Source organism: Chionomys nivalis, chromosome 4 (genome assembly GCF_950005125.1).
Source record: "Chionomys nivalis chromosome 4, mChiNiv1.1, whole genome shotgun sequence".
NCBI lineage: Eukaryota > Metazoa > Chordata > Mammalia > Rodentia > Cricetidae > Chionomys > Chionomys nivalis.
Genome location: NC_080089.1, coordinates 39,555,422 through 39,570,441, shown reverse-complemented (window position 1 = coordinate 39,570,441; position 15,020 = coordinate 39,555,422). Strand labels below are relative to the sequence as shown.

Sequence of the window (15,020 nt, the reverse complement as noted above, 5' to 3'; positions counted from 1 at the left end):
TTTCCTGCTGGGGGGTCTGGAATTATCCAGGTCTTTCTCAGCCAGTGCTCTCAACTGCTGAGCCATCTCTCCAGTTCCTCTTTTTTTTTTTTTTTTTTTTTCTGTCAAGACAGGGTTTCTCTATGTAACAGCCATGGCTGTCCTGGAACACACAGAGATCCACCAGCCTCTGCCTTCCAAGTGCTGGGATTAAAGGTGTGTGCCACCAATCCCCAGACTTAAAAGTTAATTTATAATATTTATATGAAAAAGAAGATTGAAGTCATGTTTTTAAAACTTAAAAACCTGCATCTCCAGCAGTATTTAGTTTGCTTCTGGGCCAGGGGTGGCTGTGCTCATCTGTGGGGCCTCTCATGAGAGACAGCTAGTGGCTGGGGCAGTGTCCTTTTTCCTACTCTTCACTCCTATGTCTGGTACCCAGAGGCTGCTTGTATATCTCTCTGCCAGGGTAGTCTCCCCAGATAAGGGCTCACAGAAAGCAGACCTCTGCAGGGCAACTTTAGACTCCCACAGTGAATACCAGGGAACCAGGTGGGAGCCACATGGCTTTTTTTTTTGTTTGGTTTTTTGTTTTTTTGTTTTTTGAGACAGGGTTTCTCTGTGTTGCTTTGGTTTGGAGCCTGTCCTAGAACCAGCTCTTGTAAACCAGGCTGGCCTCAAACTCACAGAAATCCGCCTGCCTCTGCCTCCCACCATCACTGCCCAGCCACATGGCTTTAATAATCTAGATTTGGAGGGTTTCCAGAGTCACTCTGCCAACATTCTATTATAAGCCAGTCCCCAAGGCCAGTTCATATTCCAAGGGAGAGAATTAAATGGCCCAGAGGTTAAGAGCACTGACTGCTCTTCCAGAGGTCCTGAGTTCAATTTCTAACCAGCACATGGTGGCTCACAATCATCTACAATGAGATCTGATGCCCTTGTTTTCTGGTGTGCAGGCAGACATGCAGGCAGAACACAGTACACATAACAAATAAATCTTTTTTTTTTTTTTTTTTTTTTTTTTTTTTTTTTTTGGTTTTTTGAGACAGGGTTTCTCTGTGGTTTTGGAGCCTGTCCTGGAACTAGCTCTTGTAGACCAGGCTGGTCTCGAACTCACAGAGATCCACCTGCCTCTGCCTCCCAAGTGCTGGGATTAAAGGCGTGCGCCACCACCGCCCGGCATAACAAATAAATCTTTAAAAAAATAATACCCAAAAACAAAGAAGGGAAGGGATCTGGAATGAAATTCACCTAGGAGAAAGTATGGTAAGAATAAAAAACTATCTGAAGAAAGGCTAGAAATGCCACCCGAAGAGTATTGAGCTTTCCTAAGGCTTCTGCTAACAGCAGCAGAGAGAGGTGGGTTAGAAGATGAAGTTGGGTGGAGGGCTGGGGCTCAGTGGCAGGACATTTGCTTTCTGTGTATGATGCCCTGGGTTCAAGGTCCCCAAATCTCAGGTGCCTACCCAGTGTCATTTTCAGCAACTGTTGCCACTGATCAATATGCCCTTCCTCTCTCTTCCGACTTTCCCCACTCACTCCTTAGGGTTGTCTTAGGCACTGGCTCCTCCAGGCAGGCCTCGCCTCCTTAATCCAAGTGTGGGTCTAGTGTTCCTTCTGTTGGGTTCCATGACTCCCTCAACACTTAGCTGCGCCATTATCCTCATCCTCTCCCACTTCCTGGAACCTAAACTGCTTGCAGGCACAAGGCATTCCTTTGAACCTACAGACCCCCTAGCAAGTGATGATGACTTAAGCGAAGGGGTGGAGTATTCCTAAGCCACACAGGACTCAGGTTCAAGGGGCTACCAGCCCTCTTGCTTTGTCCCAAGATCTCCTGTGTCACCTCCCTGCACAAGCCAGCTAGAGCTAGGCAGCGCTGGTCTGAGGGATGCTAAGCTAGTCCCTTAGTGTGAATAGCCAGCTCTGCAGTCTGCTCAGCTGTGGCCTCCCCTCAAGTCTCCCCAAATCAGCCAGTTCCTCTTCCCAGTTCCTCTCTGCGAGTAGATCGACCCGCTTCCAGCTAAAACCTTAGACGCGATAATAGGAGAAAAAAAAATAAATAAGGGTCGAGAGTTGGACAATTGGTGGCAACGAGATGAACATAGATTAATGATGTGGACCTCGCCCTGGCCTCCTCAGCCTGGACTGGGGAAGGTTCATGGTTGATACCCATTAAAGGGCTTAATGAAATAATTATAATTCACACCCCAGAGCATCGGAGAATCAATACTAGGGAACTTTGAGCCACTCTGGGGGTGGCACCCCACTGGCTTCACAGTTCAGCTCAGCAGGCAGGGCTAGTAGAAGGAAATGCAGTTGACAGGAGAGTTGCATTAAAAGAGGGCAATAATAGATTAAAAGCTGCCGGGCTCCTGGTGACTGGATGTCGATAGCCTTTATTCCCTGCCTTGCCCCAATTCTGCCCCCTCCGTGCACTGTTAGCCCAAATCGATGGGCTGTCAATTGACATCACCAGCTTCAGCATTAATGCGAGCTCACAAAGGAAGACTGGCCTTATATTATCACTTCTCTCGCTTCCAAATTACCACATAATGCAGGCCGCGGGCAGCTTGTGACATGTTAACACTATACACGATTTGTTGGGATTGGACTAAACATTTCATCAGAGACTCAATGACAGAAATAAACTGCCATCCACGGGGAAATCACTGTAAATAATAGAATTAGGCATTGTTTGGGAATCCAGCGGGACAATGCAGGGATGATGAAGGAGGAAGAGGATGGAGCTCCCCAGCCGATGGCCTGCTGTGGGGGCAGCGCCATAGGAAGACTCCAGCCGAAAGGCCTTTCCCTTGGTCTCACATTCGTCCGAAGGTTCATTTTCTATTTTCAAACAAGAACTGGAAAAGATTCTTTCCCCATAACAACCAGGGATGGCTCTGGTTTGAATTGCCCTTGAATCCTAATCCATCCCAGAACCTCAGAGTGACTTTCCAAATTTGAAAGTCAAGTCCTTACAGAGAAGCGAACGTTTAGGATCATGCTTCTAAAATATTAAATTTGCACACTGACAAGCACAATATGACAGCCAGGTGACTAGAGTCAGGAGAGTCCCCTCCTTGGCAAGTATGACTCTTGCCCAAACATTGACTTCAGACTTCCAGTCCCTACTCTGGAGACAAGGAATCTGCTGTTAAGCTGTGCTTTTTATGGCCCCCTTAGGAAATAGTGTTTACTCAAAGCTAATGATAGGCGTATTTACTGAGCCCTCTCCCAAGTCAGCTGCACATCCTGGATCATCCTGGATCATCATTCTCCTGATGATCGAGTATTCTAACCTCCACTCTTCAGGTACTTTCAGAAAAGTAGTTTGCTCAGCATTGCACACCTTTAGAGGGCACAACAGGCACAGGAGAAATACTGAACAGAAAAGCTTCTGAACTTCCCAAGGTTCAACTGGTTTCTTGCTTGTCGTTGGCCTTCTTTTCAAGCCTGCCCAGTATTTCCCACTTGAGAGTGGAAACTGTGGTTTGAATTGAGCCCCACTGCAAATAGAAATCAAAACATAGGGCATACCACCATTCCCTTAGACTTGCCTTCCTCCTGCATCTCCCTCCTCAATGCTGGATTCCAGGCATGAGGCACCTCCCCCAGCCTTAGCTACTTGTCAATAGGAAAAACACTTTCATTTCTATTCCTTTTCCACCATCCCAATACTCTTAACAGTTCTTTCCCACTTGTATCTCTCTCTGCCCTTTCCCCCTACAGTCACTCGGTATTAGGTATGCAAAGTAGTCACAAAAGATCATGTGTTATGCTTTCATGTCTGCAAAATGTTCAAATAGATAGCTAAGGAAGTTCAGGACTAATAAACAGCAATGGTATAGGGGGTCTTTGAATTGTTTTGCGTCGTTCTGTGAATATACACAAAATATTGAAACAAGTAAGAGATGGCACATGAACTTTTTTTTGTTGAGTCACGGTTTCTCTGTAGCTTTGGAACTTGCGCTGAAACCAGCTCCACCAGGCTGGCCTCGAACTCAAGAGATCCTCCTGCCTCTGCCTCAATGCGCCATCACTGCCCAGCTGTTGTCTTTTCTTAGAGATGTGATAGTTACAGCCAAACTTGACCTTGAACTCACAACTACAGATGCTGAATTTCTGCTCCTTACTGCTACACTACAGTCACACCAAGTTTTATTTGGCACCAGGAATGAACCCTGCTGGGCAAGCATTGCCACCTGAGCCTCAGTTCCCAGCACACTGTCTTTCCAAAGGTCAGCTCAGAAAAAAGCTTAAATTCAAAGGCTAAATTAAGACCGGAACTTATTCATAGCCACCAAGCCTTTGCTTTTCCTACCCCACTTGATTCTCTCTAGTCTACCTCCATGCACACACTAAACTCTCTACACAAGCCTTGCCCCACCCCATCCCTAGCAAGGCACTCGCTCATATATGCTTGGACATGAGGGCCTGCCTCGGCCTAACATTAGCCTGTTTTTGGTCTTCTTGACAATGTGAAATGTGGAACATGAAAATTGTTCCAGGCCGGGCGGTGGTGGCGCACGCCTTTAATCCCAGCACTTGGGAGGCAGAGGCAGGCGGATCTCTGTGAGTTCGAGACCAGCCTGGTCTATAGAGCTAGTTCCAGGACAGGCTCCACAGCCATAGAGAAACCCTGTCTCGAAAAAACAAAAAAAAAACAAAAAAAAAAAAAAAAGAAAGAAAATTGTTCCAGCTGGGCATGGTGGCTCATGCCTTTAATCCCAACATTCAAGATACCAAGGTAGGGAGATCTGAATGAGGGCTTAAGTCTACAGTTCCATCCGGAACAGACTGGGTTATGGAAAGAAATCCTGCCTTGGAAAAGCCAAGAGAAAAATTATTTCCTGGCAGTTGCTTTATGTTACTGCCATCTGCTGGACAAAGCTGTCTTAAAATCAGTATGGACAGGACCATACGAAGCAGGTCTTACCACTTAACAGTCCATACCACTGCACCATTCCATCTGAACAAAGACTCAAGTCTAGAGCCTTGAACTCACAGTATCATGTGCACACCTTTAATCCCAGCACTTGTGAGGTGTGGGTCTAGAGTTCAATGTCAGCCTGATCTATCAGGGATCAGGGCAAACTCCAAAGCTACACAAAGGAACCCAGTCTCAAAAAGCCAGAAATCTAAGTTACTGGAGGAAACTTCAAGAAATAAAATTAGCTAAAGCCTGGCTTGTTGGTAATGCCAGTGACCTCAGTACTTCCAGGCAAGATTAAACAACTAAGACTAAGGTAACATGCTAAACATTCTTTCCTTGTAATGGATTTAGGGATCAAAGTAAATGGCAGCAGGAATGCTGTCCCTGAACATCCTGTCCTCTAGTTTTGCTTAGTGTCTTATACATTTTCCCGGTTACACGACAATGGTGTTTTTCCCTTTTTTGCGTCAGGGTTTATGTCCTGGAACTAGTTCTAGATCAGGCTGGGTCATCCACTTGCCATGCATATACTGCCACCACCCAGCTTATTTTTCACTTTTTAGAGGTATTCTCCCCCTTTACCTGAGACCCTAACATGTAAGGGCCGCGGCCTCAAAAGCATTTCATTACATAGGTCTGACCTGAGAAACAATCCCAAGTAGCCCAAGTAAAAATTAAACATATAGGCCTGTGTATACCTTTTCCTAGTAGCTGGTTCAATCCAAATGGGAACGTGACCTGTAACGTTGTAACCCTAGCCCTTACCACTAGGTGGTGGCTTACTAGCCATTTCCTGGGATCCAGATCACCTTTGGCATACTTGAGGTCTGCCTAGAGATCACATGGCCGCTGCCCCCCCCCCCACCCCGCAAGAACCTTTTGTGCTCCTCCACAGCTTTGTCCTCAAAGCTGAAACTAAATCTGGTTAAATCCATGGAAAGCTGCAAGTTGAAACCAAGACACGGAGCTCACACCTTATTCTCCCAAGGTTAAATTTCTAGTCTAAGTAAGACTAAACTTTCTCTACCCTAAAGCAGGTATGGTGGTATAAGCCTCATACCGGCATTTAGAAAGATCAACTGAGTCCTGCCTCAAAAATCACCTAACTAGAAGTTAAAAATCAGAACAACTGTATGGTGCCAATTTAAATATTTATTAGACATTCCATTTTCCGCCTGTTTTATTAAACATTGCATTTTCCACTTAGGATACAGTGCTTATAAAGTGCAATGCTTACTTCACTCCCTGTGCACATGTTCCATGTTCAAGTATTGAGAATGCTCAGTAAATTTATTGTAGCAGTTTGAATTTGAAACCACCATGTAACTTGCTAAATTTGGGTCCTTCGAATGTTTCCCTGTGGAACAAATGCTACACTTCTACTTGGATTGACTTAATCCACCTCTTCAATGGTGGGCCCTGAAGAAGCACCACCAGATGGAGGAGCTCCTCCACCAGGGAAGCCGCCAGGCATTCCTCCAGGCATCCCACCAGCAGTCTGGTACAGCTTGGTAATGATAGGGTTGCAGACCTTCTCCAGTTCCTTCTGCTGGTGTTCAAATTCTTCCTTCTCTGCAGTCTGTGGAGAAAATTAACAATTTAAAAAAAGGTCTACCGACAGTTCATCTTCCTATGCTATAACAGGAACCTATCTATTCCTTAGCTTTGAGTCACTCAGACATCCAAGGAAGGTAATGCCAACATTGCTTGACATTCTGGTGGAAACCGCGAATGTTTTGGACCATTCATCATAGTGACCCCTACACCCAGTCCTACTTAACATTTATCTACTCCCCCACTTATTGGCAGAAAACCTACCTGGTTCTTATCCAGCCAACTGATGATCTCGTTGCACTTGTCTAGGATCTTCTGTTTGTCCTCATCATTGATCTTTCCTTGAAGTTTCTCATCTTCAACTGTTGCTTTCATGTTGAAAGCATAAGACTCCAGAGAATTCTTGGAGGAAACCTTATCTCTCTGCTTTTCATCTTCAGCTTTGTACTTCTCAGCTTCCTGGACCATGCGCTCAATATCTTCCTTGCTCAAGCGGCCTGTTAAAATGTCAAAAATATGAACAAGTCTTAAAAACCTGGTTAAGACTAAGTTATGTCCTCTTGAAAGCAGGTGTCATGTCCATACTTACCCTTGTCATTGGTGATGGTGATCTTGTTCTCCTTGCCTGTGCTCTTATCTACAGCAGAAACATTGAGGATGCCATTGGCATCAATGTCAAAAGTGACTTCAATCTGGGGAACACCACGGGGTGCTGGAGGGATGCCTGTAAGTTCAAACTTTCCAAGCAGGTTGTTATCCTTGGTCATGGCTCGTTCACCTTCATACACCTTGAGGAAAATTAAAGATACAATTACGACATTGGACTTAACAGTTCTGTAGATTAAGCTCAATTAGGGAAAACTGACTCGCTCAGACATCCAAGGAAGGAACTAGCCAACACAGGATTTCTGGTGGAAACTACGAATGGTTTTGGAATCCATCATCACAGCGAGACTTTCCTGGGTTCTCCATACAAAAAGCTAAATTCCATTAACATACCTGAATGAGCACACCCGGCTGGTTATCAGAGTAGGTGGTGAAAGTCTGAGTCTGCTTGGTAGGGATTGTGGTATTGCGCTTGATGAGAACAGTCATGACTCCACCAGCAGTTTCAATACCAAGGGAAAGAGGAGTGACATCCAAGAGCAGCAAATCCTGAACATTCTCAGACTTGTCTCCAGATAGAATGGCTGCCTGGACAGCTACAAAAGGAAAAATGTTAATTAGAAAAGCCCACCCTAAATATCTAACCCCTTCAACACATTTCAATCGCTCAGACATCCAAGGAAGGAACTAGCCAACACAGGATTTCTGGTGGAAACTACGAATGGTTTTGGAATCCATCATCACAGCGAATTATATTTAGGGACTTCTTTAAACAGGGAATATTAAGGTATGTAGGGTTGTATTTACCTGCACCATAAGCAACAGCTTCATCAGGGTTGATGCTCTTGTTCAGCTCTTTTCCATTGAAGAAGTCCTGCAGAAGCTTCTGAATCTTGGGGATTCTGGTAGAACCACCCACCAGGACAATATCATGGATCTGAGACTTATCTAGTTTAGCATCTCGAAGAGCCTTTTCTACAGGGTCCAGAGTACCCCGGAACAGGTCAGCATTTAATTCTTCAAATCGAGCACGGGTAATGGAGGTATAGAAGTCGATTCCCTCATAGAGAGAATCAATCTCAATACTGGCCTGGGTGCTGGAGGAGAGGGTGCGCTTCGCCCGTTCACAGGCAGTACGCAGACGCCTGACAGCTCTCTTGTTCTCACTGATGTCCTTCTTGTGCTTTCGTTTAAACTCAGCAATGAAATGGTTGACCATCCTGTTGTCAAAGTCTTCTCCACCCAAGTGGGTGTCTCCAGCTGTTGATTTGACTTCAAAAATTCCATCCTCAATTGTGAGGATGGACACATCAAAAGTACCACCTCCCAAGTCAAAGATCAGCACATTCCTTTCAGCTCCAACCTGAAATCGAATAAAATTTTTAGCTCAACGTTTATTTCTGTTGTGCAAACCAACTCTAGGCAATCTGTGCTTGCACACATACCTTCTTATCTAGCCCATAGGCAATAGCAGCAGCAGTCGGCTCGTTGATAATTCGAAGGACATTGAGGCCAGCAATAGTTCCAGCATCTTTTGTTGCCTGCCGCTGAGAATCATTGAAGTAGGCTGGCACTGTGACCACAGCATTGGTAACCGTCTAGAAATTGCAATGAATTGCACAACTGTTAGCTTAGCAAATTCCATCACTGAATAGTGCTGATTTTCAGTTAAAAGAGCCACCACAGATGACACCTGTTAAAACCCACCTTCCCCAGATAAGCTTCTGCGATCTCCTTCATCTTAGTAAGAACCATAGAGGACACCTCCTCTGGGTAGAAGCTTTTTGTCTCTCCTTTGTACTCTACTTGGACCTTGGGCCTGCCTGCATCGTTCACCACCATGAAGGGCCAGTGCTTCATGTCAGACTGTACAACGGCATCATCAAACCTACGTCCGATCAGACGTTTGGCATCTGCAAGATAAATGGGCTTCATTATAATCCACGATTAAATAACAGATTGAGGAATTATTACACTAAAGGGAGTGGTCCCTATCACAGGGTGGGGGGGCGCCTGACATCCGGGTTAGCGAGTCTAAGCTTCGGGGCAGGAAAGCAATGGCACATAATTATTAACAAATATTACGTCAGCCGCAACGCTAACCTCTCCGGTTGCAGTAATCTAGAAACCTTCCCAGCCCGCATTAAAACCTGGCTACTTACCAAAAACTGTGTTGGTGGGGTTCATCGCAACCTGATTCTTAGCAGCATCCCCAATCAATCGTTCCGTGTCAGTAAAAGCCACATAGCTTGGTGTGGTTCGGTTACCCTGGTCATTGGCAATAATCTCCACCTTCCCGTGCTGGAAGACGCCCACACACGAGTAGGTGGTGCCAAGATCAATACCGACTGCAGGTCCCTTAGACATGGTTGCTGGAAGAAAACGGAACACGAGAACGGCTAAGCGGTCTATCTCCCGGTTTGCAGGCCGCCAACGGGAATCTCACTAGCCCAGACCCATCAGCCGCAGCCGGGCAGGAGGCTGGGGACAGCGCTGCCGCAGTCGCGGTGGCCGTGCCAGCCCTGGCAGAACCCGCCCCTGGCTCAAGGAACCATCTGTCCTGAAGCTCTGCGACAATGGTGGAGCACGTGGCCCCAACTCCGGGCGCCCATCCCCCCCCACCCCGCGCCGCCGCCAGGGCCGCGCATTGCGGGCGCAAGGAGCGCCTGTCTCAATTATTCCAAGCAGCTTCCCTTCCCCTCGGGATCCAGGAAAGAATACAATTTCGTTTAGCCCGCAGCCAAGGTAAAGGCTGCGGCGCCAAATCCGTAGCCAAAATAATGGGAGCGGTCCACGCCGCTGCGGCACCCCTCCCCCGCCACGCGGAACCTCAAGCCCATGGCGGCGCCGCCCTGCCTAAACCCATCCTCCGCTTCAGCTGCAGCCCCGGTCTCCCGGGACGGCAGCCCGGACCGGGCCGCGCCGCGCTCCCGCCACCGGGGGCTGCAGCGCTCCCGCCACCCGCCGCCACCCGCGTCTTACCTCGCGTGTAGGCCCGGCTGTGCTGGCGAGGACACCGCACCGATTTCCCCAAAAGCTGGCGCCGCGTTCAATGAGACCGGTTTCCGCCCGCCTCACTGTCTCTTATACCCAGTCTTAGAACCTTCCAGAAGGATCCCGCCCCTTCCCGCTGCCTATCATGGCTCCTCAGCCACTAGACGGCGGGGATCTTCGGACCTCACCAATCAAGAGCCAAGACGCTCTCCTAACACCCGCCCCCTCCCCGCCCCACCTCGCGATGACGCACGACCGCGGCGTTCTGGAACTTTCATGCTCGCCCCCGCTCTCGGAACGGCCCGGGGGAAAGGGGAGGGCGGGGCGCCGAGAGCCCGCGCGCGGGAGTCCGCTGTCACTCAGGGCTGGAGGGGGAGGGGAGGGGGGTCGGCAGAGTGTGCGCGTGCGCGCCCCGTCGGCGCGAGCGGGCGGGGGCGGAAGGAAGTCGAGGGAGCAAGGCGGGTCCATTCGCAGCGGACCAATGGGAGCCGTGTTCTCCGCGATCTGGACTCTCTGGAGACCCCGGGCTGCCTGAGAGAAGCGCCTGGGAGGGATGTGGGGGAGGGGGGAGTCCGGGAAGAGAAGACGGAAGTGGGGCGAGGACAAAATGGCCGCGAAGGTTGTCGCGCCCCTCCCCCACCCGTGCTCGGCGCTTCTCCCTCAGCCCGGCGGGCTGCGGTCTTCAGGCTTCGCGCACCCCCGGTGTCTGCGCCTGAGGCTGAGGGACACCGCTAGGGTAGCTGGCTCGGGGTTCCGGTTCGGCCGCCGCGCGCCGTCTCCCTGCGAAATGGGGCGCGCCGATCCGCAGCCCCCGGTGCAGAGGCTAGAGGTGCCTGCCTTGTCCCAGCTCCCCAGGGTCTTCGTCCGTGACCCTCAGTGAAAGACATGGCCCCGTCCCCGTGGCTGACCCCAGAGCCGAGCGCCCCTCCCCACCTCCGGGCCGGGACGACGTGGCCTCTGTCCCTCCTGTCCCCCCCAGACCTCTCTGTGAAAAAGAATGTGCAAAAGGGCATTTTCCCCCCTGAGGGTGAACTGGACATTGGCAGCCCTCGTTTCCGGCATCCCTGTGTCCTTGATTGTGTGATCTCGACCTTTTATTTTCAGCAGCATGAGGTAATGTCTCCCCTGACTTGACTTTTACCAAAAACTAAACGCCCGGCCGCGCCGAGTCCTTGAAAACGTGACAATGCCGGAGCGGCCGTTTGGCCTGTGAAACTGCAAGGCATGGAGGCAGGGCGTTCGGGGCCTTGTCACCCCAAGTCCGTCGCTCCCGCACCTTCCACGTGTCCTTTCCGATGGGCAGGACGTCCATTTATTAGTTACAGATAGGTTGTTCTTTAAAAGAATGCCGCTGCAGCTTTTAGTTCCGCCGTTTGAGTTGGATGCTCGCCAGACCACGTGAGCAAGGCTGTCGGAAGACTGGGGTGCCTTTGTCCTTAGCAAAGCCAGTAATTACTGAAGCAAAGTCATAAAGCCATTTTTTTTCCTTCTGTATTTGTATATTGGGAGGAATGATGACTTGGAGTTCCGGGGTGGGGGGATGTCCTTTTTGTTACTGCCCGAGAAGATCGTCTTAATACAAAGCTTTTCATGTCAATGTAAATACATGTCACGTGCTTGTCTCTTAGGGCATTTCTAAGGTGTTTCTTACCCCCACATTAGAAATGTGAGGCACAAATACCTCACAGCTCCTTCACCTTAGACTCGCCACCGTCTGCTTTTTTAAGCTTCAGTGTAACTGGGTGTGGTGGCCCACACTTTCAGTCAGCATTCAGGAGGTAGAGGACCAAAAGTTCTGACAGACCCAGATTGGAATATATGAGACTGTCAACCTGTACATACAATTTTAAAAACGAAGAGCCTGAGTCTGTTTGACAAGTGTTCTTTCTGGGAGGTCGGGTCGTGAGGGCCTTTGACCCCGAGCTACTATAGAGGCTGCAACAGGAAGAAAGCTCAAGGTCTGCCTGGACTAGACAGTGAGTCAAAGGCTAGCCTGAGCATCTTAGTGAAACCAGTCTCAAAATAAGTAAAAGCCAGGCCGGATAGGAAGACAGGAAATCGTGAGGAGGGGAGAAGCCCCTCCTCACCTAAGAATCCAGTTGTAGCCGCTTGCCTGTGGAAAAACAGGAACTCCAGCCAAATTAACATCTGCTTAACGCCCTCCCTTTCCAGGAATCTCACTAGAAACCCCATTCACAAGGGAAAAACTTTTACTAACGCCCTGGTGCAATCCCAGTGGCTCCAGACTTCATCTTATCAGAGGACAATTCCAGCCAAGGCATCTCTGGAGCCAACCTATAATTTCACTTATCAACCTATAATCTCAAGAGAGAGAAAAGGGAGGGGGTGGTGGGATGTTCAGGACCTGCAGTCAGGGAGTTAGAGATAGTGCTGCCCCAGTCTTCATCAGGATGCTTCCCTCTGGAGGAAGGGTGATAGCTGCAGAGACTCAAGGCTGGTCACTCCGCTAAGAACAAGCAGATGCTGAGTGCTCAATCTTAAAGGGACATCATACCACCTCCAAGACTCAGGAAACCTCAGAGAAGAGGGGTGGAAAGAAGTAGAGTCAGATGATAGGGCAGAGGGTCATGAAATGCTTCTGGGCACGACAGGCAGTGGCACTCATGATGTCAGTGGCTGGCATGGCCTGCACAGGGTCCACACAAGCTCACTCCTCTAAATATTCAGTCACAGATTGGGGAGGGGCTCAAGGGGGTCCTGCCTCACTCAGGGAGCACATGGTTTGGATGGCCGGGGCAGAAGAAGTCTTTAGTGGCTAACCACTGGTGAATAAGCTAGGCTCCAGGATAACTCTGTATGAGGCCCACAAAGGCAGCCTTGATCAAGCCCAATGAACCCCAAAGTAAAAACAAGGGACATGACAGTGGGATGGGGACCTTTTAAAAAACATTCATGTTTATAACTGTGACTGTGTGAATATACGTCACCTGTGGGGGGGTGCCCGAGGAAGGCATAAGAGTGTCAGATCCCCTAAGACATGTGTTGGGAACTGAGATTCAGTCTTTCAGAAGATCAGCAAACACTCTTAACCACCGAACCATCTAGCCAGCTCAGAATGGGGATTTGTTGAATGAAAGACCAATGCAGGGTGAGCAAGGGGATAGGAGTAGGTGAGGGGACTGCTTCTTCCTTCGCCATTGTGACCTGCTAAGCCTGCTGAGGAGCAGTCGTGAGTACGGTCCACCCTCCCGAACTGCAGAAATGGTGGCAGACACGTACAGGAACTATGACAGCGTTTGATCCCTTTATGAGTCTTGTGATTGATGAGTGTGTGGGGATGGCAATATATATATATATCCCCCTTCCCCAGAAGAGTTCAGATGCCCTGAAACTGGAATTACAGAGAGTTATGAGCCTCCACATGAGTGCTGGGAACCAAACCCTGTTCCCCTGAAAGAGCAGCAAGCATCCTTAACCTCTGAGCCACATCTCTCCAGCCTCCTTGTATTTATTTTTGAGACAGGGTCTCACTCTGTAGCCAAGACCAGCCTCACCCTTGTGATCTTTCTGCCTCATCATTGCAAGTGCTGGGAATATAGCCCTGTGCCACTCCACCTAATTTAAGAATTTAGGGAGGAGCCTGGCGGTGGTAGCACACGCCTTTAATCCCAGCACTCGGGAGGCAGAGACAGGCGGATCTCTGTGAGTTCGAGGCCAACCAGGTCTACAAGAGCTAGTTCCAGGACAGGAACCAAAAAAGCTACGGAGAAACCCAGTCTCGGGAAAAAAAAAAAAAAAAAAGAATTTAGGGAGGGTGGTGGTGCATGCCTGGATCACTGAGTTCAAGGTCAGCCTGGAACCCACATATCCAAACTTCCCCTTCAAAAAAAAAAAAAGCAGCAAGTCCATTTTTAGGATAGTCACTGGGCAATGTGCCATCAGCATTTGTCTGGTATTTGTGAGGCCCTTGGCTCAGTTTCTAGCACAACATTACAACTATGACAAAAATAAACAAGCAAACACACAATGAAACCGATGACTCGGCAGGGAAAGGCACTGCTCCAGTGCCTTGGGACCTAGTTTAAAGTGTGTACTTTCAGGGCCAGGAGTGGTGGCACACGCCTTTAATATACCAGCACTTGGGAGAAAGAGACAGGTGAATGTCTGTGAGGCCAGCCTGGTCTACAAAGGAAGTTCTAGGCTAGCCAAGGCTACACTGAGATCTGTTTTAAAACAAACGAGCCAACAAACACCTCAAAATATAAAATTTTAAAGATAGTTTAGCTGAGTTTGATGATTCCTGTGTGAAATCCCAGAACTTGGAAGGCAGAGGAAAGAAGTTTGCTATTAGCCTGAGGCCAGCTTAGAAATGAGGCTCTCAGTTCTGCCTCAAGGGGAAAAAAAAGGAGGGGGGGAGAGGTAGAGAGAGACAGAGAGAGAGGAAGAAGAAAAGAATGGAAGAGAAAAGAAAGAAAAGTGTTCGGGATGAAAGAATGGTGAACTTACATGGAAAGGCCACCAAAAAACGGCCCCCTTGGAAGCAATGACATGACTAAAAACTGCAGTATGTAGCCTGATTGCTCAAGACTTGAATGTGCTTACCACATTTTTAGGAAAATTGAAAACAAAACGATCCAAACTGATAGTATTTTGCCTTTCCAACTGTAGCCAAGTATAAATTGCTTCCCTTAAACATGAAGACATACATGTAAGCCATCCTAACATCACTTTCTCTCATCGGACCACACAGAAGAAATGAAGGGAAGCTAGTATCTTGCCATGAACATGAAAACTCTCCTGCTGTGTAACTGGTTGTGACTCTCACTACAGGCTCTGTGTGTGCAGCAAGGGCCCAGTACACACTTGTGTCTTCTTATGTGACTCGAATGTCAACTATTTTACACAAATCTTGTTGTTTTATTTTGGTTTTGCTTTGAAACAGGATTGCATTCAGTAGCTTTGGTTGACCTGGAACTCCCTCTTTAGA

General features: G+C 48.5%; 1 protein-coding gene and 3 non-coding genes across 4 annotated transcripts; all 4 read right to left on the bottom strand.

Moving 5' to 3' along the window:
- Positions 1–6,055: 6,055 nt before the first annotated feature.
- On the bottom strand, positions 6,056–10,201 carry Hspa8 (heat shock protein family A (Hsp70) member 8). The gene is made up of 9 exons (XM_057768254.1): positions 10,061–10,201; positions 9,241–9,450; positions 8,786–8,991; positions 8,524–8,676; positions 7,886–8,441; positions 7,472–7,674; positions 7,062–7,260; positions 6,737–6,969; positions 6,056–6,497 (listed from the first exon to the last, which is right to left on the bottom strand). The coding sequence occupies exons 2-9, from the start codon at positions 9,443–9,445 to the stop codon at positions 6,312–6,314; spliced, it is 1,941 nt and encodes a 646-aa protein (XP_057624237.1). The 5' UTR covers positions 9,446–9,450; positions 10,061–10,201; the 3' UTR covers positions 6,056–6,311.
- LOC130874046 (small nucleolar RNA SNORD14) lies at positions 6,589–6,675 on the bottom strand. Its single transcript, XR_009057090.1, has one exon. It is a non-coding gene; the product is annotated as a small nucleolar RNA SNORD14 (small nucleolar RNA).
- Positions 7,339–7,424, bottom strand: LOC130874045 (small nucleolar RNA SNORD14). Its single transcript, XR_009057089.1, has one exon. It is a non-coding gene; the product is annotated as a small nucleolar RNA SNORD14 (small nucleolar RNA).
- Positions 7,742–7,827, bottom strand: LOC130874044 (small nucleolar RNA SNORD14). Its single transcript, XR_009057088.1, has one exon. It is a non-coding gene; the product is annotated as a small nucleolar RNA SNORD14 (small nucleolar RNA).
- Positions 10,202–15,020: the final 4,819 nt, after the last annotated feature.

What these genes read in the sequence shown, in the direction of transcription:
- Hspa8 (XM_057768254.1), bottom strand. Translation starts at nt 9,445, where the DNA reads ATGTCTAAGGGACCTGCAGTCGGTATTGATCTTGGCACCACCTACTCG. An exon ending in CCTATGGGCTAGATAAGAAG is followed by an intron (nt 8,442 to 8,523) that starts GTATGTGTGCAA and finishes ATTCGATTTCAG; the next exon opens with GTTGGAGCTGAAAGGAATGT. An exon ending in GTTGGCTGGATAAGAACCAG is followed by an intron (nt 6,498 to 6,736) that starts GTAGGTTTTCTG and finishes TTTTCTCCACAG; the next exon opens with ACTGCAGAGAAGGAAGAATT.